This window comes from Leuresthes tenuis, unplaced genomic scaffold (genome assembly GCF_036924035.1).
Source record: "Leuresthes tenuis unplaced genomic scaffold, fLeuTen1.0.hap1 SCAF_20, whole genome shotgun sequence".
NCBI lineage: Eukaryota > Metazoa > Chordata > Actinopteri > Atheriniformes > Atherinopsidae > Leuresthes > Leuresthes tenuis.
This window is the reverse complement of record NW_027325374.1, coordinates 13,555,211-13,581,095: the sequence shown is the minus strand read 5'-3', so window position 1 is coordinate 13,581,095 and position 25,885 is coordinate 13,555,211. Positions and strand designations below refer to the sequence as shown.

Sequence of the window (25,885 nt, the reverse complement as noted above, 5' to 3'; positions counted from 1 at the left end):
TTAAATGTCAGTGTGAACAACAGCACACTAAAGCAAAGTTCCACAACATGAACCTTTTTGGTTTTTCCAGTAATCAAAAAAACACATCAAGTATCTCAGTAAACTGATTGGGCCACAATGAGCTTGCAGAAGTGCTTTAATGCGCTTTAAATCTGACTGTAAGTGTTTTGAGTCTGTAAGAGTGATGCACAGCTTCTGGATGGTACTAATAGGTATGTGTTCAGTTAACAATTTCTTTAAAAGTATTTTTTCAGATGAAATTGATTGAAATTAATGTGGTTGGCTTTATATTAGCATAGGTCTAGGTATTATTTTGAAATGTTTCAGGGGTACACGTTTCCTGAATTCAAGGGAATTTTTAAGTGACATTTTTTTGTCTATTCTTTATCAAGTTATTTTGATATTGTCATTATTTACTTTAGGGAAACTTAAAAAAAGGCACAACACTTCTATTGTAGAAAACAATGTAGTAAAGCTATGTAATAGAAGACTAAATAAAACATGAAACTTTTATATGTACGTTTAGGATTTAGGACGATGTATTTTCTTTCCTAATGATTTCTAAAAGTAGTAAATGGACGATAGATGGCACTGCTGCTCTAGCACGTTTCAAACTCACGAAGAAGAAAGATTCGGTTGTCATTGGTTGGTATCATCCAATGAACGCGAGGAAAACTGACATTTTGAACTAGAGTGGCTCTGCAGAAGTTGTGATTTCATGAACTTTTCGATGTCTGTCTGACATATAACGTAAAGCCTGTTTCGTTTAACTGACTCGCTTCGTGGGAAGAGCGTTTGAAACGTTTTTCAAACGGATGTTTTCTTAAACTTGACTGTTGATTGGTAAGTAACGCATTTTTCGTTCTACCAGTTTACGTTATAAAAGTAAGATTAGCCTGGCCCCCATCACTATCATTGATCATACCATTGATAATGTCAAAATCAACCTCGACAGCGTATTTTACTTTTTGAGACTAGCCTGTTATTTGTCTTTGTGATCATTTTTCTGTTGGCTAAAGTTGCGATTTTACTGTGGACGTTAGATGACATGACGTAATTCTATTTAATGCTGGTCAAGAAGCCTCATGAGTCGTCGTCTTTGCTTGTGTTCAGACCTTTGAATCTTTCTACTGTGTTGACTGAAGCTGAAAAAGTCAAGTTGTCAGTTGATTTTCGGTCTGCAATCATTCAAGCGACGTCCTGTTACTGATACGAGAGTCATTCTATACTTTCAAAGCTGAATTTCATGACAGACCAGTTATTCATTTGGCTCTATTGTGCAATCGAAACTCGTATTTTTACCCATCTCGCTATTTTACTAGTCTTATTTGTACATACAACTTTTTAAATGCTCCAGATGGTAAAAACGTGGTTAATCCATATTGATCTCGCCCATGAAGGTGTTGGTGATCTAATTTGATTAGAATCAAATGTATTTTGTGTTAATTTTTTTATTTTTTAAATCCCCAGGTTGCCTTCATGCAGACTGGGAAAACGCCTGAAACAACGTGTTTGAAGACTATTGAGTTCTGACTTTCGTTTTTTTTTTTTTTAAAAGAAAACTTTCATTTAGTCAGGCTCATGGCCAGTGAGACAACAACGCAGGCCTCATTTCCTCAGGACATTCCAGAGGAAGATGAATGCCGTGAAAATATTGCACCTGGAGTCGCTGCTGAAGCTGGGACTTCAAAGCCCAAAGTTCAGGCAGAGGATGGAATGTGTTATTCTTCTACACAGCTAAGTGAACAAAATGGGCTTCTTTCTAACACCAGTACATTTTCAACACCAGATCCAACAAATGCAATTGGTGGAAGCAAATCAAAGTCACGGTTGTCTGGTTTTCAGTCTGCTCTTACCCCAATTTTGAAATACTTGAATATTGGTAATAGTCGCCCTCCTCCAGATGCTTTAAAACATGGCTTTCCCCCATCAAATCAAAAATCATCAGGAGTGTCTCCCCGTCATCCTGGCTCAGATTTCAGTACCCACTCTGGGAGAGCAGGTGGTGGTACAAGTGCTGCTGTGTGCTTGCTTGATTATGAATTCTTGCCAGAAATCACTCTTCTTGATTTTACATGTGATTCAACAATGCAGCTGACTACAAATGATTCAGTTCTTCCTGGAAGTGCACCTGCAACCCCAAAGCTCTGTAAGGCAGTGACGTGTGCTGAGGAAAATGATGCCGACCCCCCTGAGTTTCCAAAAGCTCTCGTGAAAACGACAAGTACAGACCCTGACGTCAGGATCGATGCCCCTTCTTGGAATAAGAGTTCTCCTGTGTCCTCCAAGATACTTGAAAGGTACTTGCCAGACATCACTCTCCTTGATGTTTCAAGTGACTATGCGCTATCACCACTTGATCCGATATCCTCCATGGACATCACCCAGAATTCTTCACCCCTCGATCACTCGAAAACCAACAGAGCTTTGTCGGAGGTCGGTGAAGACATTGTGGAAGAACCTGACAGATCTGACACGATTCAGAATGAGGAAACGTCCAGTACAAGCATACACTCTGTCAAGTGTGTGAGAGAAAACGTACTGAAAACGTCTTTGGAAGGAACTCGGGATATCACTATGGGTAGTGTTTTGGAAAATAGCAAATCTTCATTGGAGCCTGGTGGACAAACTATGGAGATGCCTCAGGCATCAGCTGACAACACACTTGACACCAAACCTGTAAATGTTACTAACGACATAAACTCCTCTAGTGACATGTCCACTCAGTGCGCACACTTCTCTACGTCAGCTCAGGAGTGCAAGGTCACTTCAAATAGAGTCGACTCGGAGCACGAATCTGAACCCATAGAGACCCCTGATACTGTGGAGAAGAATGAAGAGCTACTGAGCAACTGTGACACTGAGTCGACCAACAGGGTGCCGCAAGAAGACCTGAAAACAGATGTGTCTGGGAATGGCACATTTACTGTTGTCCAGCCCTCCAATCTGAGTGCTTCCTCTGATTTTAACTCTACCGCTTCAATTTCCTGCCCTGAGAATAAGACTCTTCCAGCGTCCACTGTAAACAGCCCAAAAGTGGAGAGTGATGCCACAGATCAGGCACAGTCTGTTGCCACTGAAGCATCTTGTGTTGAGAATCAAAGCTGCTCAGCTGTTAAGGAAATTACTCTGTGTGAAGTGCAAAACACCACTTTTGACAAGTTCTCTCTAGAAAAGTCCAGCGGCAGCACTACCTTTGGGGAATCTGTTACTGCAAGCCTCCGCCCCCAAAACAACACTTTTGATTGTAAACCTCCCTCTCAACAGAATGCCACTATAACTTTGTCAGAGACAAGCTCAAGTGACAGTCAACACAACACTTTGGACAAGCCCTCCTCTCCGAAAGTCTGTCATTTAACCACTAGCCTTAAAGACGACAGTGCTGAGGTCCACCCTCCTGAGCTGCCAAAACAAAATGAGACAGCAGATGCTGCAGAGTCTAATGGCAAGAAGGTTGAAAGCCCTAATGGTACAGTTGAAGCTAATCCTCTTTTGCAGTCACTTACTGGAGGTGGTGGGAATGAGAGCAATGATCATTCGCAATCAGGGCAGCTTCTGACCGAGAGTCTCTCTGACAGTTCAAGCCATCAAAGCATTAATACAGAAAACAACAAAGCAAACCCATTCAGTTTGGATGAGACCCTAGATTTAAGGGCAGAGTCTTTGATTACTTCCACGCCAATGACTAACTGTAAAATGTTCAACCTCGACTCAGAGCGAGAGGCGGGCAAAATCCTGACAGTGCAGAAAAAACTGTATGGAGATGGTCCCAGTAAGCCAGCTGATCAACCCCCATCAAACATCGTCTGTGACCGCAAAACGTTCTTGACGCAACCTGCTGCTAAATCCATATGGCCTCCTTCAAAAATTGCATCCCAGCTGGCGAAGTTCAAGCCAGCATCTGTGCCTCTAAAGCGGCTTGAACCAGTGACATCCGGTCTGCCCCTGAAAAGGCAAAAAGCTGAAGCTGTAAGAAACTCTGCTCCTCCAGAGGAACCGCAGATGGTAGGACACAAGTGTTTGTGTTTCTGTAAATCCACTGACTGCATGTGCAAGTTTCATCTGTTGTCCAGAGCAGTGATTACAAGCAGCAGCTTCACCTACCCATGAGGGATTGTTGATGAACTCCTCTGCTCTTCATTTTAGACCACAGGAATACCAAACTCCTACAACTTGCGTTCTACAACAGCAGGTAGTTGGTGTGTCTTTTTGCTTTTAGTAATTCTTGTAAAGATAAATGTTCGGGGTGGATTTGCATGCTTTAGGTTATGCTATGAACCCATTTTTTTCTGTTTGATATTGCATATTTATACAACCAGCAATGTGTGTGCACAGTATCCACTATTTGCTTTCCTTTGTGCTAATTTTAGCATCCAAGCTGCCCAGCTCTGGCTTGCAAAGACCACAGCTGAGTGGTATTCCATCAGTTTTCCAGAAAGCTGCACCAGGACTCAGGCCACCATCTGCAAGAATTAATACAGAAGCCTGTTCGACTTCTGACAAACCATGTGGACCTACAGGTACTCTCAAAGTGGTCAGACTCTGTGCTTTCCCTGTTTTTTTTTTTCTGCCGCTAACCTACAAAGGGGAAATAAACGTATAATTCTGAAAGCAACAACTAAAAAGTAAAAGAACAGCCTGAAAGACCAGCTTACAATTATGATACACTCTCCATCTATGAGTGCAAAAAGCAACATTTACATGAACAGAAATGTCTACAGCTTTGCACAACCTCACAGGAAATTGCCACACTGGTAGATTTTTATCTGCTAATCTGCTGAGGAAGCTTTAATACTGTCTGTCTGTGCACTTAGAAAGCGGCAAAGAGAGCAATTTGAATAAAAAGAAAAAAGGAAAATACAGGCAAAGTGATGTCTGTCTGCTGAGAAATACACCACCACATAATTTAGTATAAGTGATGTCTCAGAGGGCTAACTTTTATACCCCTGTTGGCCTTCATTTAATGTATATTAATCATTTGAGTGTTTTATGTCCCCTTCCCAGCGATTGTAGTCACTGAGAACACACTTGGAAATAATAAGAAAACTTATTGTGTGGGAGTGACATGCAATCTCATTAGAATGTAATTGTTTGACCTTTTTCATCCAGCAGCGAACGTGGTGCCAAAGAATCCACAAGGAAGGAAGTACCCATTCACCAGAGGAGAAGCTTTTTCAGTCTCAAAGAGGAAGAAATTGGGTAAATATTGAGTTGTTGGAGTAGTGCAGCTTTTAGAAAGACCTGCACAGTTTTGTTGTTGCACAGAAGCTAACTGACAACGTGTCTAAACGAGTTAAGGCTCTGACATTTTTATTACCACTTTTTCAGATGCCCTTGTGCCAAGTGGTAATACCGAAGCCTCAACATCTGCCTGCGATACTGCATACAGGAATAAAAACCTGAAACCGACCGCTTCCAGGCAAAGATCTGTGCCTGCTAAAAACCAAAGAAATGGTAGGTTATGACTCCATCGTGCCGCAGTGTTAGTCAGGACACTTCAGGGACACCGTGACACTTTCACACTTCAGTCAAAAGTCCAATAAAGCTGCTCTCATTTCCATATTTTCCTGATTCTTTTGTCAGAGGACTAAACGTGTCAGAATTTGTGACTGAAGATAAGCCCATTAGGACTGTGTGACGGCTCACAGTCACTTTGAAGTATTTTCAGACTGATGCTGCGCTTTTAATAAAATCCTTATTTCAGAACCGCAGCATCTTCTGACATAATCACCATTCAAGTAACTTAAAATGTTGTCTGTGCGGTAAGTGAAGATATACCGGCCTGCACCGTGCTCTCCTTTCTCACACAGTCAGCTGTTACAAAGCGCTCCACTCGCACTGCCCTGTAACAGTGCAACTGTGCTGAATGTGATTTGAGTTCATGTGGGTGTTCTCGCTTGCACTTCTGCAATTCCTCTCACTTTCTTTCAGGCGCTGCAGTGCCAACAAGTACTGGTGACGCCTTAACATCGTGTGATGTAACCAACAAAGCCAGAGCAATGAAACAGCCTGCAACCAGCCATAGAGCCCTGCAAGCCAAGCCCCAGGGCCACGGTGGGTTCAGAAACAGACAGTTGAAGTCAATGAAGATATTATAAGACTCGCTGAATCATACCTTTACCTGAACAGCTCCGATAGCCTAGACTTTGGTACTTACAGCTACTTACTTACAAGACGTGGGAAGACTGCAACAGTCATCCTCATTAGCTCATCTCTGACACACAGAAAGTAGAAGCAAAGCTCACCTCGTGTTTGAAAGAGACTTTGTCCCTTTAACCGTCTTGCAGGTTGCGCCAAATGTAGTCTGCTTGAGGAGCAGCTCAAAGAAAAATCGGAAGAAATACAGAGGCTGAAAGAAGGTATGTATCTGTTACTGTGGCTTTATATCCATTTGTTTCCTGCAATTGATTGAGAGGCTTTATTGAACGTTTGAGGTAAGAGAGATATTAGTGCTGTGTTCAGCTCCTTGGGTGAATAATTAGTTGTCATTATTGTAGGTTGACTTAGCTGCAGTTACATTTACAAGAATCCACACCTACAGTGTCAGATCATAACTACTGCTTGCATTTCTAGCCTTTGTGATGATGATCAGCACTTTGCTTTATCAAAATCTCATCATTATATTGTTGCATGTTTCAAATATTTATTGATTCAGTTTTTCTGTTGTTTTTTTTCTTCCAGAACTGCTCAAGTACAGTAAAGAAGAAGGCTGCTGAGTGTTGAAGTATCATCTGTGTTGATGTTTAAAAGCATATGTTGTTAAGGCTGTTGCCACAGTTTCAGTGTAATAAACTAAAAATCTTAATAAACTTTAAATCCATAAATTGATTTTGATATTGATGATGCATCTTCAGAGATCTTCAGTGTAGCTGTGGCTTTCTTTTAGTCTTAGTATCCTTTATTTAACCATGTAAAAGAAAACTCATTGAAATTAAAACCTCTTTTCCAAGAGTGACCTGGGTAAGACAGCAGCATAAAACAAGCAATGCACAACAAGAGCAAAAATACAAGACTCAATACACACGCATTTCATGAAAATACCCTGGAGATATCACATGGCATCAAACATTAGGGCAATTACAGGAGCCAAGTGAGCCAATGTCTGTCCTTTAAAATTGACTTGAATTCCCCCAAAGTTATAAGAAATTACCATTTTAAGTCCTTTTGCATATTATTCCAGGTAGCAGGGGCAGAAAATTTAAAGGTCCTGAGAGCACAGACCTTAGTGGCTGAAGTTCCTACACAGAAGTGAGCATAAATATGTGGGAAGAAGTCCTATTTATAGATAAAAAATTTTTTTTTTTTTTTTTTTAAAAACAGCCTATGAGATGGTCTGCGGTCAGCTGGAGACAGACAATTTGCTGTAGCATCCAAAGTACAGTGATGTACGCAATAGCTGCAATCAGTCATAAAACGCAGAGCACAGTGATGCACAGTATCCAATTTTTTTTCAAATGCTGGGCTGAAGTGTTCATGAATAGCAGATCTCCGTAATCCATCAGGAGGAGAAGGGTTGAAGTGATCAAATGTTTCCTGACTTGGTGTGAGAAACACTTTTTGTTTCTAAAATAAGAAACCCAATTTAAGTTTTAGCTTAGAAACCAGTTTGTCAATATGAGATTTAAAAGATTGATTCTCATTAATCAGAATACCGAAATATTTGTAGCATCTGACGGTTTCAAGTTCAACCCCTTGAACAGTTGACAAGCTGGGGAGGAGAGGTGGAAGCTGCTTAGCCTTTGATTTCTCTGCGTTAAAAAACATTTTAAGCCTAGTCAGACGGGACTGAATAGCGTCAAATGCAGACTGCAGAAGTTTAAGTGAGACTGAAGAAGATGAACAATAAATAATCGTATCAGTCACTCTGGGATTTAGAGTGTCTGGCCTTAGAACAGGCATAAACTTGATATTTTAAAAGACTAGACAGCACAGCAGAGAACCAGGGGTTCTTTCTACCCTTTACTCGATATTTGCGGAGAGGGGCATGTTTGTTAATAAAAAAAAAATTAAATGCATCATAAAAGTATTTCAAAGCCAATTCTTGACGGGGGACGGGGGGGTTGTTCGTTTTGTTTGTTCTGGCGTATTTTCTTGTTACGGATATCTCCATTATGGAGGGTCTTTTCAAGCTATTAAGGGAAAAACTGAGTTGCTTTATAATTATAATCATCATGATTTTATCATATTTTGACTACACTATCACAGGCAAGCCAGTCCCTTCTGGTGAGCTTACTTTTTCAACCGCTCGGTGGCAGTATAACCCATGAGCCTCTTGTCAGTGAGTGTGTAAATCTGCTCTGGGTCTGCAGACCATCCGCATTTTGTGTTGATCTACTTCACGCTTCCTTTCCTGACGCAAGCTGCCGGCAAGAGTGCTGCACGCCTTTTCTGTGGCCCGTCTACAGCAAAACTGGATTTTTATAAGAGCAAAAAGAGACAACACGACAGGACAACTATCACAAGGGCATAGGTGAGCTTGATCGTGAAATTGATATAACTATTTGATCTAGCGTTTAAGCGGACTGTACTTTCTGGGTACACATGCGGGGAGGCCTGACGCTCTCTTGGTTGATGCTAGCATTAGCTAACCAGCGACCGCGCGCCACCTAAACGTTGGCCTTCCGTTATCCGATAAAAAATACGTGTTAGCTGGTTACTACTACACAAAATATGTTATCATTATGTGGGTTGTTGTCAAACATACTGCGCTAAATTGTAATTACAGATTGGTTTCCTGTTTCTTTGGGTGCTTGTCTGTATGTCAAAGCTAAATTGAGCTAGCTAAGTCATTTGTAACATAGCACTTACAGGCAAGGGTTGCTAACGTTGCCGTTTCTGGAATCTGCTTTAATCATCAGAAGCCTGTCTTTTCTAACTGTTACGCGTTTAAACTGTTGTTATTGCTTATTATTATAGTACTAGACAGGAAATTTGTTGAACTTTGGTTTCCAAATTAGTAGTTATTGAACAGCTGCTTGAAAGGTCGTCTAACATTTACAAGCTTGAGACAGAATTTTAAATATGATTTGTGCACGTGTAACACAAACCATCATAATAGACGCTATTATTTCTGTGTGTGTGTGGATGTCACTGAATTTTAACAGAAACGTTCATAGGATAATGACCAAAAAACACACCCAAAACCGAAAACCCCGTTTTTCTGTGTTGGGACATTTTTTTCCTTTTGAGCGTCATTAATAAATTAATTTATACTGGAAATTGCATGTATTCTGTGTTGGAATGATATAAGAAAGTTTTTACCTTTCCTATGAAGATTAGTTTATTAAATTTTCTGTACCTGTTTTTGAACATGGATGGTTATCCCTGAACCATAACTGGGAACCTAAAGGAAACGTCACTGTTTTTGAACTGCATTAAATGCTCACATTTCATTAGCAACATTGAGCAGATTAGCCCAGATACAGATTATTTGTTGTAATCTCTTAAACAGCAGTCCTCACATGTGTCTGTTTGTCCTTGCAGATTGACAGCTCCCTTCAACAATGTCTCGTTTCTTTGCCACCGGGTCTGACAGCGAGTCAGAGGAGTCCTCTTCCGCCGATGAGATCACCCCTAAAGCAGCCGGGACAAATTTCAAGCAGTCAGTTCAACTTGCAGAAAATGTCATTGTCGGCAGGAATCATAATATTGCTTTCATTATGATCTCATACACCCATTTTATTTTCACAGGTCACTGCTTCTTAGTGATGATGAGGAGGACACTAAAAGGATTGTGCGAAGTGCCAAAGACAAAAGGTTGGTGTGGCATCGTCTTCGGTTGCATGCGCTCAAAACTGAACAGGCCGCCAGATTTGTATTTGTTCTGGTTTGAATTTTAGGTTTGAGGAGTTGACCAACCTCATCAAGACAATTCGCAATGCTATGAAGATCCGTGACATGGCCAAATGTCTGGAAGAATTTGAGCAGTTATGTCGAGCCTTCCTCAAAAGCAAGAACATTGTGGACAAAGAGGGTGTCCCCTCTTTCTACATCCGACTCCTGGCTGACTTGGAGGACTACCTGAACCAGGTTGGTAGTCGAGCTTTAGAGCACAGCTGGATTTTCTTTTTTTTTTTTTTAATTTTTTTTGCAGCACAAAGGTAACGTTATCTTCCTTACAGCTTTGGGAGGACAAAGAGGGCAAGAAGAAAATGAACAAAAACAACGCAAAAGCCCTGAGCACGCTGCGCCAGAAGATCCGCAAGTACAACAGAGATTACGAAACAGAAATCGCCTCGTACAAGGAGGTAAGTCGGGAACCTTTGTCTCACGGTGATGCTGGGCATCAAAACTGTACACAGAAATGTTTGTTAGTGAGAAAATGGATTGATAACATGCATGAAAGGAGAAGAAAAACGGTCCTCTCTTTGCTTCTGATAGAACCCCCTGGAGTCTGCAGATGAAGAGGAGGAGAAGGAGCAAGAGGATTCTGGTGAGATTGCTGTTTATACATGTTTTTATTTCCCAAGAACTCCAGCTTATATTTACTACAGGTTTGAGGTTTTCTAGCATCTCCTATATCAACCCTTTTTAACAGCTGTTGGCCAATTTAGCATCTCAAATGGTCACTAATGGGGGTTCCTTGTTTACTAAAGGGGATTTTTTTACTGTTCGTTTATTTTAAACTCTTGCAAAAAAATCTACTTTTTATACTTTTTTTCCAGGATGACAAGTAAACAACACTATGTTGAGACATAATAATGCTAATAATGAATAAGTCATAGCATCATTTTTTAAATTTCTCATCATTTCTCTTCCACAAGGCTCCTCCTCTGACAGTGATGAAGAGGCAGGTGAGGATGGAGTGTCGGCCAAATCCTTCTTGAAGAAAAAGCCTGAAGGTCCTTCAGAGGCCAGCAAGTTCCTTAAGACTGCTAAGGGATCTGGGGTAAGAGGCCAGCATGTGATATAGTATGTAACATTGCGAGCCAGTGGGAAAGACTTATGTATTTACTTAGGTTTTACTAGATGTCTGAGCTAATGTGCTGAGGTTTTTTCCTCCCTCCATCAGGATGAATCGTCTTCTAGTGAAGAAGATGACGACGATGAAGATGAGGAAGACTGGGGTCCAGACACTGACGAGAGAGACAGCGAGAGTTCAGATGACGAGGAGGAAAAGAGTAAATCCCTGGCCACGGTCTTCCTCAAGAAGCAAGTGCTCTCCTGTTAACTTCTGCGCCAGAACGTCGTTTGTTTGTGTATTTTTAAGTCAAAGAAGGTCACGTGACAGCTTGAAATATGATCTGAATGGTTAATGTCCTCAGGGCCCCTGGTGTCGACAGAGCCGGCGACAAGAAGGCCGGAAAGAAAAAGAAGTTGAAAAAGAAAGACCGCATTGGGGAGGAGATTGAAGGAGAGGGAGAAGAGGAGGGTGGAGGAGGCTGGGAGAAGGTTCGAGGGGGCGTCCCTCTGGTCAAGGTAATGAAGCGATTTTATTTGTCATTATTCTGAAAGTAGGCAGGACAAAATGTGCACTTATTTATTTTGGCCTAATCTAAAAGCTTCTATAGAATTATGATTGAAAATAGCAGTTGTTCATATATAAAAACATTTTTTTGTTTTGTGGTGCTCAGGAAAAGCCCAAGATGTTTGCTAAAGGCACAGAGATCAACACAACGGTGGTGGTGAAGAAGCTGAATGAGATCCTGCAAGCAAGAGGCAAAAAGGGCACAGACAGGTAACGCTGCACCCGTCACTAAAGCTCCAGTGCATAGAACATGTTTTTTAGCACATTTAAGACATAGTTTAAAGAAGGAATTGATAGATAAATCTACACTTTTCAGATATAGTCCAATAAACAAGTTAGCAAAGCAGCTAAGGAGCTAAGAAGGAGAACCCTTGAGTTTGTCCTCATGATGATAAGATAATATTTTTACCCTGTTGTTAGACTCTTAGTTTTCTAGTCGCCTAGCTTTGGTAAAGAATAACAGCCATGCGTTTGAAATGTATACAGGGACGTGCGATTAAAATGAATTTCTGAACAGATGATGGATATATTTCCAGTGTATTGTGTTGTTCAAAATTCATCATATGATGATCACTGCTGGAAATGTGTGAAGGAGTTTAAGCACGAGTCACCGTTAAAGTTACAGCTCCCAATCAGCCAGAAGATGCCACATTCCTTCTGAATTCTCTTGCCTTCTTTATTATGTAGTTATTATTAATTGTGTGTTACATTGATAGATGCAGTCATGTGTTTTTTTAAATTTTATTTTATATTTAAGGTGAGGCTCTGTGACATCATCCTTACTCATCCTCATGTTTTTTTTCCTCCTTTTGACAGGGCTGCCCAGATTGAACTACTCCATGCTCTGGCGGCCATCGCTGCTGAGCACAACTTGGGCCACGGAATCTCGGTCAAGATTAAATTTAACATCATTGCCTCCCTGTATGATTACAACCCCAACCTGGCGGCTTTCATGAAGGTGAGCAGCATTTCTCCTTCTGTGACATTCAGGTCGCTCACTTTGAAAATGAAAAATATGTCTTAAGAGATTTTTTTTTTTTTAAAGAGCAGAAATGCTTAGAATTTTTTTTTAAAGATGTCTTGTAACATTAAGTATTGAAATCGGTTATATTTCCTTTCTTTTTTCTTTTTTTTTTCTGACTTGCTTCCTTTTAGGCTGATATGTGGAAGAAGTGCCTGGATTGTATTGATGAGCTGCTGGACATCCTGTTTGAGTTCAACAACATCTTCATCGGGGAGAACATTGCAGAGGACAGTGAGAATCTCAACGCTGGGGAACAGGTGACCGATCTTTCCCTTCTGAGATTTTTGGGTGGCGACTTGAATTGGAGACCGTTTTGTTCAAATTGAACCCTCTCTCCGAGTCTGTTACCGTGGTTATTTTAATTCTCGGATCTTATTCGCTAAGTGCTCAATTTCCTCCGCCTAATCTTCTCAAACCTGGGGAAGTTTTCTGTCTCCCCCATTCGGTTCCTTATTCATAAATCAATGCCTAGAGGGCTCGCAGTAGTGCATACAGGGCAGAAGATGTAAGGAGAAGGAATTCAAAACTCCCCCAGAGGAGGATGTTGGTTTGTTTTCAAAGCTCCATCTTTGCTGATGGACAGCTTTTATAATAAGCTGTCAGATGTTACACATGATTGATTCAGTCTCTGTAGACTAAGATCATACCCTTTGTTTTGAATAAAAAAGATTTAATGAATTCATAGAAAATCTTTTTTTATATATATATATATATATAAACTTGTGAAATCCCACTTATTAAAAAGACGAGTTAAACATTCTCGTGGAAGGTGTTTTGATCTTGTTGGGGAGCATGTCTAAATCTTACTTATGAAAAGTGTACTTACTGAAAATACAGCATATATACCGGTCGACCGTAACATTATGACATCATTATTTGATATCATGTTGGGCTCCTCATGCTGACAAAAGAGCTCTGAACAGTCAGGATGTGAGCAAAGAAAATCAGAAGCTTTCCCAGAGTGTGGTGCTGGCAGTAGATTCTTTCACACTAGGTGTGGGTTTGGCTGCAGGGTCTTTGTGGATCGGGCTTGCTTCCCACAGATGCCATTTTGGTTCCGATCATCAGAATTAATCAAAAGGTTTGCTGTAAATAAACTCAAGTCAAACCCCCCCCCCTTCCTCAAGCTCTGTACTGGTAGACATATAAACTCCCAAACAAGTCTCATGGGGCTGTCTTTTTAATGTCATTAATGGATATAACTGATTTTTATGTATTTATTTATTTATTTTTGGTTCATTTAACAAAGTGTGACTTATGGATGGTTGTTGTGAGCCTGGCGAGAGGATGGCATTGCAAAATATAATAAAATAATAATAAATATTTGCTTTTCTTTGTGTGTGTGTGTACATTTTTCAGCCTTTCAGGGTGCGTGGGTGTGTCCTAACGCTGGTAGAGAGGATGGATGAAGAGTTCACCAAGATCATGCAGAACACAGACCCCCATTCACAAGGTGGGTGGTGCAAAAAATGTTTTCTCCTTCCAACCGTTAAGATGTAATGATACCTCAGATTATTGTTGCAGAAGGTTAAAATGAATTTTCTTTTTTTTTTCTGTTATTTTCAAATGAAAATCAATTGTGTTGCTGTAACATTAGCTTCAGAACCAAGTTTATCATCATATACTCAAACAGTATGAGCTCAAAGGCGCCTCTCATAAAACGACAAATCCACACAAAAATACAACGCTGCTCATAACAGCAAAATCTCTTCTCTTCTTTTCTTTTTCGATTTGCTTTTACAGAATATGTCGACAATCTCAAAGACGAGGGGCGAGTTTGTGGCATCATTGACCGGCTGCTCACCTACTTGGAGAACAAAGGCAGCACAGAAGAGATTTGCCGCGTCTACCTGCGCAGAATCATGCACACCTACTACAAGTTCGACTACAAAGCTCACAGGCGCAGCTTGGGCCTGCAGGGAGAAACAAAGGTGAGGAAAACCGAAGAGTAACACGGCTCTGTTTGATAGAGGAAGTTGCAGAAACCAGATGTGCTGAGTGATGTGTGTGTGCTGCATAGTCTGAGCAGGATCAGGAGGAGAGTGAAGGGGAGGACAGTGCTGTGATCATGGATCGCCTCTGCAAGTTTATCTATGCCAAAGATCGCACCGACCGTATCCGTACCTGCGCTATCCTCTGCCACATCTATCACCATGCTCTCCATTCACGCTGGTACCAGGCGCGTGACCTGATGCTCATGAGCCACCTGCAGGACAACATCCAACACGCTGACCCACCCGTCCAGGTGGGTTAACTCGAGATTACACTGAACTTCCTTTCTTGAAATGACACCAAGAACACCAAGCATCTGTATTGAACTTTTTCCCTTATATTTCCCTAGATTCTATACAACAGAACTATGGTCCAGCTTGGCATTTGCGCCTTCAGGCAGGGCATGATTAAAGATGCCCACAATGCACTGCTGGACATCCAGTCGTCCGGCCGTGCCAAGGAGCTCCTCGGTCAAGGATTGCTCATGAGGAACATGCAGGAGAGGAATGCTGAGCAGGAGAAGATTGAAAAGAGAAGACAAGTAAGTTGTGATGAAAGTGAAAGAACAGACTTTATGTCAGGTTGAACAGGATCTGACTGCATTATCAAAACCTTTGACCTCCATCATAGGTTCCATTCCACATGCACATCAACCTGGAGCTGCTGGAGTGTGTGTACCTGGTATCAGCCATGCTTTTGGAAATCCCCTACATGGCCGCTCATGAGTTTGACGCCCGCCGCAGGATGATCAGCAAGCAGTTCCATCACCAGCTTAGAGTGGGAGAGAGACAGCCACTGCTGGGTATGTAAAAGTAACACCTAAGCTTTTACGCCAGGGCAGTTGATTCACAGAGAAACCAGACGGAATGATTATTGCTCTGTCTGTCCTGCAGGACCCCCAGAGAGCATGAGGGAGCACGTGGTGGCAGCCAGCAAGGCCATGAAGATGGGAGACTGGCGGACCTGCCACTCATTCATCATCAATGAGAAGATGAACAGCAAAGTCTGGGACTTGTTTCCTGAAACACAGCGAGTGCGCGAGATGCTTGTCAGGTAACCTTCTGTCTGATTTAGTAGCTGTTGGGAATTTATCATTTGGTTATGTTTACAAAATCTGAAGAATTTAAGTGGATGTTTCTGCTTTATAAATTTTGCACTTTAGTCTTATATAAGTGTTGATTTGTTTCCATTTACAGAAAAATCCAAGAAGAGTCTCTGAGGACTTTCCTGTTCACGTACAGCAGCGTATACGACTCCATCAGGTGAGCTCAGCCTTCAGCTTCAGTTTGTCTGCATGTGGACTAAATGCAACTCTGATCTCAGGCTCTTTTCTGCTTTCTGGTAAACCAAAGCGTAATCTCAATTTCTTTTAACATGAACTTTTTGTGTCACCTGCAGCATGCAGACACTGTCTGAGATGTTTGAGCTGGAAATCCCTACAGTTCACAGCATAATCAGCAAGATGATCATCAATGAGGAGCTGATGGTACGTTTAAGGTTTCTTCATTTAAGTTTGTTTTGGTGTGTGCATTGGACGTTCTCTTAATGTTTTCTGTTCTGTACCCACCAGGCCTCACTGGACCAGCCCACACAGACTGTGGTGATGCACCGCACAGAGCCCACTTCTCTGCAGAACATGGCTCTGCAGCTTGCAGAGAAGCTGGGCAGCTTGGTGGAGAACAATGAGCGTGTCTTTGACCTGAAACAAGGAGTCTATGGAGGCTATTTTAATAGAGGTTTGTACCACCATATGTCTTGGGTTTTTTGGGTTTTTTTAAGCAGTTTTTTTTTATATTCTTTTTGCACAATGTCCTGTCATGGCTGGTGTTTAAAGTTATCTCTAGACCACATTATCAGAGCATTTTTCACCTTAAAGTAGTTCAGGACTTGGAATGATCTAAATTTAGAAATCCAGAAACCTTCTTCATGCTCATTTAGCTTTTATTGGGTCACTGTTATCGTTTTTCAAAACTCAAACTGGCTTTTCTTGGCATTACAGATCAAAAAGGTGGCTACCAACAGAAGCAATCCTACCAGAGAGGTATGCTAACCACAAAGAGGATGCAGTCTAAAGGCAAAGAAACTTGTAATGGATTACACTTCTAATTTAATCATAACTCTCTGCTCAGGGTTGAAGCTGATTTTGAATGGTTTCATTTGAAATTTTGGCTAAAACTTTGCAGTGCTTAAAGTCCAAACATGCTTGTGATTAATGATTGTTGTCTAAAACGATAGATTATTGTTTTCTCGTTACAGATCAGAAAGGTGGTTACCAGCAGAAGCAGGGTGGCTACCAGGGAGGCTACCAAGGAGGCTACCAGGGGGGCTACCAGGGGGGGTATCAGGGGGGCTATCAGGGGGGCTACCAGCGAGGTGGATACAGGAATCAAAACCAAGGCAACTACTGAGCTTGGACGTTTCCACCACCTAAAGTAGTCTTCATTCCACAACACCACCAACAACCTAGTGTCACGCGCTCAGCAACGGCCATTGCTTCCCTTTCAAAACTGTTTTTTAGCTGATCCAGAGTCAGCTGCTTAGTGTGATATTCCAGCATTGCCAACTTCTGGCTAAACATGGAGATGAATACGACGTTGCTGACAGAAAGTAAAGGCGTTGCAGTGCGATCAGCTTGCTTGTGTGATAACAGTCAGCGACAGAAGTGTCACCTACTATTGATTTATCAAATAAACAATACTAATAATAATCTATGTGTAATCTTGTTGGATCATTCATATTCTTACAGACAATTTCTCATGTGGGAAGTTATCGGGTGTGTCTTCTACTTCAATGATGAATTTGCTGATACTCACCTCAAGGAAAATGAAAAGACTAACTACCATACGGTGTCACCATCAATGTCAGTTTCTTGTTAATTGTAGTTTCTTCAGTACATATAAAAACTTTTTAAAATACAATCTTCTCTGTGCTGCTAGATATGGCTTTTATTCAGTAAAGATGCAACATTAGAAAACATTATCACTCCGATTAAAAGAGTTGCTTCTAATCCTCAACAAGCCGGTTTTAAATGAGAGCTGTGTTTTATATGAAGTTTAATTGTCTGATCTACATATTTTAGCACAAGTTTCAGGTCAAGAAGTATTTTTCAACAAAACGTTTACTTGTGGCGCAAAATATTACGGACGGAAAAAGGTAAAAACCCCGAAATTGTCTTTCCAAGCCTAATATATTTTACAGAGTAGCCAACTATCTACAGACTGGTATGATTTCATACAAGCTCACGAATCACAGCCAGCCTTTGTCTGCTTTCTTGGCGGCTGATTTAATTTCAGGCGTTCCAGGCATTAGTGCTTTAAGCATTTTATAGTCTATATTACCCAAGTGGGGTAAAAAAAAAAAAAAAGTCACCCACTCTTGATATAAATCATTAACATGTTAACAATCTTTAATGCACTGCAGCAAAATGACTCATTTCACAATCGTATGTGAAGTATGAGATGAGATTTTCATCTATGACTAAGCAACTTCTCTTTTAAACTTAGCAAAGCACACAATGTTCTCACTTTAGCTGAAATTATTGTTCAAAATTACTCCCAACTGTTTAGGTTAAAACACTCAAAATGCCTTCTTATAATTACTATTTACTAAAAACCTAAGGCATTTCTTTTTCTATGAAAATAGACACCGTTTTGGCTTTCTGCTGTTCAGTAAACCAACGGTGTTCCCCACATGGCTTCCTTCTCTCTTCTGTGCGTGTGTCCTCTGGTTCCGCAGCAGATTTGCTCCTTGTGTTCCATCCCTCTGGGCCGGTGGTCTCTTATTAGCTGCCTCCCCTCAGACTCAACCCTAGTCTCTGTTTGAGCTCTTGCCTCAGTAGATCCCTTTCTTTGCGGATTCCCTGCAACACGGTGCGATTCTCCTGAGCCCGGCGCACCAGGTAGGGGAGTGTATCGTCCACTGAGCCATACGGCACCGACTTGTATACAGCGTAACCTTTGTTAGCTGAATGGGAAGAGGAGAGAATGTGGAGAATTAAACAAGTCAAAAGCTGCACTCACTTCAGGCATTAAAACCGCATTTGAACCCCTCCACAGGAAGGCAAATGCTGAATTCATTGCAGAAATTGCATGAAACAGTTGAGTCCCTTAAAAGGTTGCACAAACTGTGTGAATATACACTTCTGTTCATCTACATTGATTTGTATGTGAAAGTGGAAGCATTTGAATCACTTGATTTGGACAGAAGTTGAAATGTATCACTACAGCCATCTCTAATGTCAAGCTGTCATTTAATAAGATGGAGGCGTTCTTGAGGTAAATCTAAAGAATGACATCCCATCTCACCCAGCGTGAGGGAGACATGATCACACATGCCGAGCAGCTGGCCGAAACACACCGAGCCTCCATCTTTGTCTATCCCCAGTTCCTCCATCCTGGTGATCACATAGACAAGACTCACATCAGAACCCCCAATAGGGACAGTAAGATTGGTTTTGGTCATGAAACTCTTAAAAGTGCACTCAACCGATATATTTCCCTCATGTTACTACACTGTTGGATTCGTGATTGATAGTTTATAGAACCAAATAATCAAAGTTGATGCATAGAAACTAGGATAGTGTTTTTCAACCGTACCGATGCCTTCATAATAGTTTGGTCCAAGTCGTGCACATTTACATCATGACACACTCACTCAGGGTAAGATAACAATCAGGGTTATTGTTGGTGTTTCTAATTATTCTGTAAATTAAGTGAGAAACCAGTGAGTTTGGAAATATTTGGCAGTAAACACACCAAAGTGACATTTGCAAGGGGATTATATAAATGTGAACATTGTAGCAAGACTTATAATAGTATCATATCTTCCTCTGCTTTGGATTCTCCAACTCTCACCTCGAAGGTAGGCCTCTGCAATGCAGCTTGCTGTCAATAGCTCAAATTTGCAGGACAGACTCATTCAATGTGGGACATTTGCACTGATTGATTTAGCTTCTTCAACCGAGATTTGCTGATTAAGTACTTTTAACTGGCATGAATATATCGAACAGCAAAATTTGTGTCCATCCTTTAATATAACCTCAAGCATTGATGAGGCAGTCTTCAGAGGTAACTAGTCCAGTCGGTGCCTGGTGTACTTTGAACAGCTTCCTCTGCCAAGAACAACACTAGACCTGCTTTACATGGCTCTCCCAATTTGCAGAAATCATTACATTATAAGTTTGAGACCTGTTTGAAGATTAAGCTAAGAAAAAACACGAGACGCCTGATACCACATTGTTTTTCACTTGGCGTGCTCTGACCGTTGGGCAGCTCTTCTCACTGACTCCTCGTTGTGAGTGGCCACTATGATCCTGTAGCGTTCAGGTTTCTGTGATATGGCTTTCAGCATCACATCCAGGGAGCCATTATAACTGCAAAAACAGGAGGATATGAAACGTGTCAAGACCCGGTTCTCCATCAGAAATAGCCAGTGTTTTCAAGTTTACAGAGCAGAAATTGACTTTACATAATTAATCCACGGTACAACCCCGGTTCCAAAAATTTGGGACACTATGACATTTTTTTTTTTTTTTTAAATGAATGCAATGATTTGCAATGCTCATATACAAATATTTTCTTCACAATAGAATACAGAAAGGATCAAATTTTGAGAGAGATTTTTTACTACTTCATAAAAACTATTAGCTCGTCTGTATATACATATAAGTATACATGTCAGTACTGATGGGACCTTTTAAGTTTCCCATCCTATAGGCAGTAATGTGTCCCCATGGCATCAGAGATGCAGGCTTTTCAGCTCTGATAACAAGCGAGTGGCCCCTCTCCTCCTTAACGTGGAGGAAGATTTCAAATTTCAATTTCTCTTGACCACAAAACAGATTGACACTAATTGACATGGTCTATTTTAAAAGAGCTTTGGCCCAGAGAAGACCGTGTGTGTCTCTGGATCATTATTGCATCATTTGTGGATGGTGCGGTGTACTATGCTCACATAGGATGATTTCTGGAAGTATTCCTCAGCCCATACAATAATTTCCATGACAGAATCTTGTCTGTTTTCAATGCGGGGCTGCCTGAGGGACCAAAAATTATTGTCATCCATTTACTTGTGCACAGAGATGTCTCCAGATTCCCTGAATTTGTGATGATATTTTGAAGTGATATTTTTGAATTACAGAATACTCAAAGCCTTGTACAATTCCACACGGAGGTACATTGTTCTCAAACTGCTTCACAATTTCCTGAACCTCTGGCGATCTTTACATTCAAGATGCTCTGCCTCCTTTAGATGCTCTTTTTATTCCCAGTCATGTTACTGGCCTGTTGCCTGTTAACCTAATTACTTGCAATCTGTTCTTCCAGCTGTTTTATTTTTTTACTTTTTCAGCATTTTGTAGCCCCCCCATCACAACATTTTGACATGTGTTTCTGCCACCAAATTCGAGGTATGTGACTATTTTGAGATTTGTAAATATCACTGCATTCTGTTTTTATTGACATTTTGCACAGCATTGCAACTCTTTTGGAATTGGTGTACTTCAGATGAATATTTTAATTGTCCAAATACAGTTGCAGTTGTGAAAGTTGACTGAGCAGCTTCAGCTGTGTGTACTCTATGCTTTGTTTTTTCAATCAGATGCATTTGATTGGTTTCAACCTGTCATTCGTGTCCTCCCAGCTCCAGTGGATGGGGTCCAGACGGCACTCTTTCTTGGCCAGCTTCCTTTCTTTGTCCATGTAGGCTCCTCGTACCAGCTTAACGCCCAGACCGAAATTCTCACTTTTGGACAGACGTAGAGCCTCTAACAGGAGAGACCTGGACTCCTGAGTGACACAGACAGACAGAAAAACAGGGGGAGGACGTGATTGAGACCAGACTGTCGTACTCTGTGCAAATTTAGTCAATTAAAGGGCTAGAAATAAAGATAACTTGCCTTCAGATAGCACTGATATGTGTTCCATATCCACACGCCATCTTTGTTAAACTTCTTCATCATTGCCATGGTGACAAGAGAGAGGGCAGGGTTCATGTAGGTGTACTCCGCATCAACCAGGACTCTGACTTTGTTCACACTCGCCTAAAACACAAATATTTGCATGTAAAAAATAGAATAGTCATAATGGTTAAGGGTTTAAGATACAAAGTAGCTGCACAGATGCAAATTATTCATATCCGTACCTCTGCTATTTTGTTGAGTCTCTGCAGGCTGTACAGGAAGTGGGTGTTCTCTTTGTCATCTAAACCAGGGAACGTGATTGGCTGAAAGAGGCAGTTTCAGGTGAACGTCATTTAACTCCACAATTGTTGTAAATATAAAGAAATAAGGATAAAACCGGATTTATTTGTGGATTGAGGGCTTACTTCTCCATCCATCGCCCTGATGAGGAGACTCAAATCATATGGTTGTTGTGCGATGAGGGTTGTGAGTTTCACCTTTGACACAAGCGGTGTATTTTCATGAGTAACAGAATGTCAACACTGGGTCAAAAGAATGAAAAAAAAAAAACACTGGCAGAGCAGGGGCAGGTGCGGCTGCCAACACAGCAAACACTAAAAATCTGTATTCTTATCTTGTTTCCCAAGCACAGAAACATCCAGATACAATCATAGTAAAGCAGGTCAGCCTCTTACGTGGCCTAAGACTGATCAGAGCAGCTCAAATGTTCGACCTAAATCGAAAATGCTCAGAAAACTAACAAAATATTATGGGAACTGTCAACTGGATCCCCCAAAAGTGTAATGTTGAAGCCCCTTTATACTGACAAAATTAACAAGAAAAATAACATATGGATGTTAAATCGAATGTATTTTGACTGTGAGATGGAGGGTAGAGACTTACACACAGCTCGGGGCTGAGTAGTGCCGTAATTTTCAGCTGCATCATTGGGTCTTTGCTCCAGGCGTTGTTGTGGGACATCCGCACACATTCCAGCATGGCCTCCATGTTGTCATCGTATCTTTTCTCTCTGGTGGGGATAAACATGAGGCCAATGTGCGCTTTAAGTTTGTAGAAATGTGTGGTAGTTTTAACTCAAATGCACCCAGTTGTGAAACAACAGAAATGTTTAATGGTAGTTAAACAAATTAGAAATGTGCTCTTCTTGAATCACGAAGGCAGACATGTATGTGTTGTCATAGAAACCTACAACGCCGCTGCGGACTACAGAGATATTTTTCATAGCACCACAGTTTTCATCACATCCAGACCTCAATCCAGCTGGTCAGAGAGAATTCATTCACAAACTATCAACTTATTTCATGATTTAGACTTTTAAGCCATTTCTTAACATACACACATATTCCAAATATTTAATAGAAGATCCAACTTGTGCTAAATTATGTATATCATCGCGGCCGTATGTGTGTGTCAGCAGACAAACTGTAGACGGATAATATAGAATTTCATTTTACTTATGGTGAGCAGCACCGTAAAAGAGTATTCAGCTCCAGCGAGACGCCTTTAGTGTGCTTTACAGATAAAGTAATTAATTAACAAATTCATTTCAAAACTACATCCAAAGGTAGGACCGTGAGCCGTACCCAGTGCTCTCTCCGAGGTCCTCCTCAATAGGTACAGCCAGCATGGGCCTCAATCCCAGCAAGCTCATCTTCTCCATGGATTGAGAGATCTCGCTCTCATTCTCTCCAGCCACAAACTGGGCATAAACAGTGGGCCGCAGCAGCAAGGAAAACCCTCTCCTCCCGAGGAGGGTGCGGGCTACTGACATGAGCTGAAAGAAAAACAAAAAGAGAAGAAGCAGGTTGAAGAGGTAAGAAAGAAGTGATAGCGATGGAATTATTTATAACAAGACAACACAGTCAGCGTCTTAAAAATCTTCCTGTTAAAGGAGGGCCAAAGATGGACCTCTGTCATAGGGAGATCCATCTTTCAAAGCCTCACTTCATCTCTTTATCTCTGATGATAATTAAAGGCAAACCAGAGTCTCACCTTTCCACAGTTGTTGACCAGAACAGGGAATGAGCAAAGGTGGAAGATGCCCAGAGCACGGAGCAGTTCTCCCAGACCCTTCACCCTGAAGGCGCTGGGATCCTCAAAGGCCAGAGTTCCTGAGAGAAGTTCGGGCTCCTTGACCGCTACCGTCCTGCAGGCAGCAGTACCCAGAAGCCTCAACGACAAGAGGTGAGGGCTTGAAAGGCGTAAACGAGAGCACAACATCATCCCAGTAGAATATGTGTGATTTTTTTTCAGCTTCTAGCTGTAGTCTTAATGACTGTTTTTTTTTTAATTCTATTTATTTGGTCAATTTGGAGTGTGTGTGTTCAGAGGTAGCTTTATGAAATTAGAGATACAATGATCCAGAACGTCAGTGGATTATTCAAGTCTGAATGGTGAGCTCAGCTCAAGGAATTGATGATCTTCTCACATTAGAACCTGTTGGAAGAAGACAGAAATAACTGCAGTTATATCATCCCAGAGTAGAATAAGAAGTTAGGAAATTTGAAAGAAAAGATGGTGGGATTCATAAGATTTCTGATACTCTATGAGTAACTGGAATGGCACTCAGAGGGGGCATCCTCCACAAAGCCTAAGTTCCGTTTTTAGTTTGCTAGTGGTCCAAATCAGCACCTAAATCAAATGCGGTGCCCCTGTGCCCATGCTCCACCTCCTCATCAAGGCTCCTGAAATTTGGCTTCATGGTTTTTGTGTGTCTAGCTGACAAATAAACAACACCATTGCTGCGCCTCTCATCTTAGCGAAGGAATTAAATTGAGTCTAAGTGAGAAAGTGCAAGAGTCAGAATCGTGTAATGCCTTACCTTCCGTCCTGTGAATGGTACTCAAAAAACCTAAAGTGCATTTTGAGGGTTTCAAGTGTGGGACTCGCTGGTTAATAAGTGACCGTTTGAAATTTGAGTAAACATCCGGCTGACCCTTAGCATCAACCCCAAAGTTTTCCCTGGGTTTGAAATAAACCCAGCGGACATGAAGTATTCAATTTGTGTGTAAAAATCATTCACAAAAACTGAATATTGCTTTTTATTCAAATCTTTTTTAATTGTTTTTAGATAAATATTGTTAATCTTACCATGGACAACATTTGTAAAATGTTATGGAGCTTATTAATCAAATACTTCTGCAGACCTTTGGGAATACATTTTAACTTAAGGTCTCTTCAATGTAAAAATGACATTTGTAAGGAAAGTGAAATCATTCCAGGTTATGTTTTTAGGAGGCCTAAAATATATTTTTCCTGAAAGATAAGAAAAACAGCCTGAAGAGGAAATGATTAACTGCTGCCCTCCCTGTCATATATCTCTGACCTAAATACCTGAGCGTCCTAAAATGCTACTTAAATCTTTGCTACATTTGCAATGGTGACCAACCAGGTATGAAAATATAGCTGCTCACAAAATTAATGACAATTCCCTACAGTGTAGGCAAGAGCCCTTATGCAGCTTGAACTGTTTTTTTAATCTAATAGATAAGCTTCACTAAGTTAGGGACACAACAGCTGAGCCAAACCGCTCCTGTTTGTTCCTGCTGCTCTGCATCCCGACTCAGTCTATTCATTATTTTGTCCAGGAGGGTAACATGGAAGTGCTACGGGACCAAGCCTCCAGCAGTAGGCTGCTTGTTGCATGTTTATAGATCACATTTAATGCAGCCATGTGTCCCATGTTATAAACATCTCAGCCTGAAAATGTTAAAAGGCTTTAGGAGGCTAAAGAAGCAGTGGGTAGGATGGATGAAGTCACCTGCAAGCTGTGTGTTTTTTTGCGGGCCAGGCGTGTGTTGTAGATGTCTTGGAGGGACCAGAGAGGGGTGCCGATGATCCTATCAGGGTCCTAAAGGGTTGAGCTTTTTTGGAATATTATCTTTTTTTTTTTTTTTGTTACTTTATTTCAAAATTTTGTTGTTGTCTCTTCGGGGTGAATTTGATTTCAACTTAATATTCTAATCTAGATAAGACAATGTCATCTTAACACACCAAACATCAGTCATTTTGTCATCAGAGCAAAATTACACTCCAATAACTAAAAAATGCAGACAGACGGCTTTGTTGTGTTGAAACAAACATAGGCTTGATTTCAGTGGTTGGAACGTTGTATTCAGGCAATTACTTTGGTCACGATTACGTGTAAATGTGCCCAGAAGAGCTTCAGAATCTTGAATGGGGAATGGCAAATTCTCACAGATGCTGACAAAAATTGCAGAACATTTATTTAAAAGTGCTCCTTTGAACTTTGAACAGAAAACAAAACAAAAAAAAACTGAATCACAAAACTCTGAAACATGAGACTTTTATTTCTCACACTTGAATCAATATTTAAAACAGGAGTCTTCAAATCTTCAAAGTATATACAAATTAGAATCAATTTCATCAAATTTTTTGGAAGGACACACACACACACACATACACACACACACACAGACACACATTCACCCATAGAACAGTGCACTACTTAAACCAATGCCCT

General features: G+C 41.0%; 3 protein-coding genes across 6 annotated transcripts; 2 read left to right on the top strand and 1 right to left on the bottom strand.

Moving 5' to 3' along the window:
* The first annotated feature begins 1,581 nt into the window (after window positions 1–1,581).
* Window positions 1,582–6,842, top strand: LOC140278639 (uncharacterized). The gene is made up of 7 exons (XM_072373693.1): window positions 1,582–4,005; window positions 4,147–4,192; window positions 4,365–4,520; window positions 5,110–5,199; window positions 5,932–6,054; window positions 6,288–6,359; window positions 6,682–6,842. Exons 1-7 carry the CDS (start codon window positions 1,582–1,584, stop codon window positions 6,714–6,716), a joined length of 2,946 nt encoding a protein of 981 aa, XP_072229794.1. The 3' UTR covers window positions 6,717–6,842.
* Window positions 6,843–8,330: 1,488 nt separating this feature from the next.
* On the top strand, window positions 8,331–17,190 carry eif3c (eukaryotic translation initiation factor 3, subunit C). Of its 3 annotated transcripts, none has more exons than XM_072373854.1 (23): window positions 8,331–8,470; window positions 9,484–9,601; window positions 9,691–9,756; window positions 9,840–10,029; window positions 10,122–10,247; window positions 10,381–10,432; window positions 10,764–10,888; window positions 11,012–11,151; window positions 11,265–11,418; window positions 11,574–11,677; window positions 12,284–12,425; window positions 12,623–12,748; window positions 13,851–13,944; window positions 14,235–14,422; window positions 14,512–14,736; window positions 14,833–15,024; window positions 15,114–15,285; window positions 15,377–15,536; window positions 15,680–15,745; window positions 15,882–15,969; window positions 16,054–16,219; window positions 16,483–16,524; window positions 16,740–17,190. In XM_072373854.1, exons 2-23 carry the CDS (start codon window positions 9,504–9,506, stop codon window positions 16,889–16,891), a joined length of 2,868 nt encoding a protein of 955 aa, XP_072229955.1. In that variant the 5' UTR covers window positions 8,331–8,470; window positions 9,484–9,503; the 3' UTR covers window positions 16,892–17,190. The 3 variants fall into 3 exon arrangements, with proteins under 3 accessions (XP_072229955.1, XP_072229954.1, XP_072229953.1); XM_072373853.1 differs by having other exon boundaries at window positions 16,483–16,557; XM_072373852.1 differs by having other exon boundaries at window positions 16,483–16,569.
* On the bottom strand, window positions 17,082–24,302 carry prodh2 (proline dehydrogenase 2). 2 transcript variants are annotated; one of them, XM_072373855.1, is made up of 11 exons: window positions 24,224–24,302; window positions 23,395–23,838; window positions 22,986–23,176; window positions 22,285–22,411; window positions 21,807–21,878; window positions 21,624–21,704; window positions 21,379–21,522; window positions 21,102–21,268; window positions 19,744–19,854; window positions 18,788–18,876; window positions 17,082–18,446 (listed from the first exon to the last, which is right to left on the bottom strand). In XM_072373855.1, exons 2-11 carry the CDS (start codon window positions 23,623–23,625, stop codon window positions 18,265–18,267), a joined length of 1,395 nt encoding a protein of 464 aa, XP_072229956.1. In that variant the 5' UTR covers window positions 23,626–23,838; window positions 24,224–24,302; the 3' UTR covers window positions 17,082–18,264. The 2 variants fall into 2 exon arrangements, with proteins under 2 accessions (XP_072229956.1, XP_072229957.1); XM_072373856.1 differs by lacking the exons at window positions 17,082–18,446; window positions 18,788–18,876 and adding an exon at window positions 18,883–19,593.
* Window positions 24,303–25,885: the final 1,583 nt, after the last annotated feature.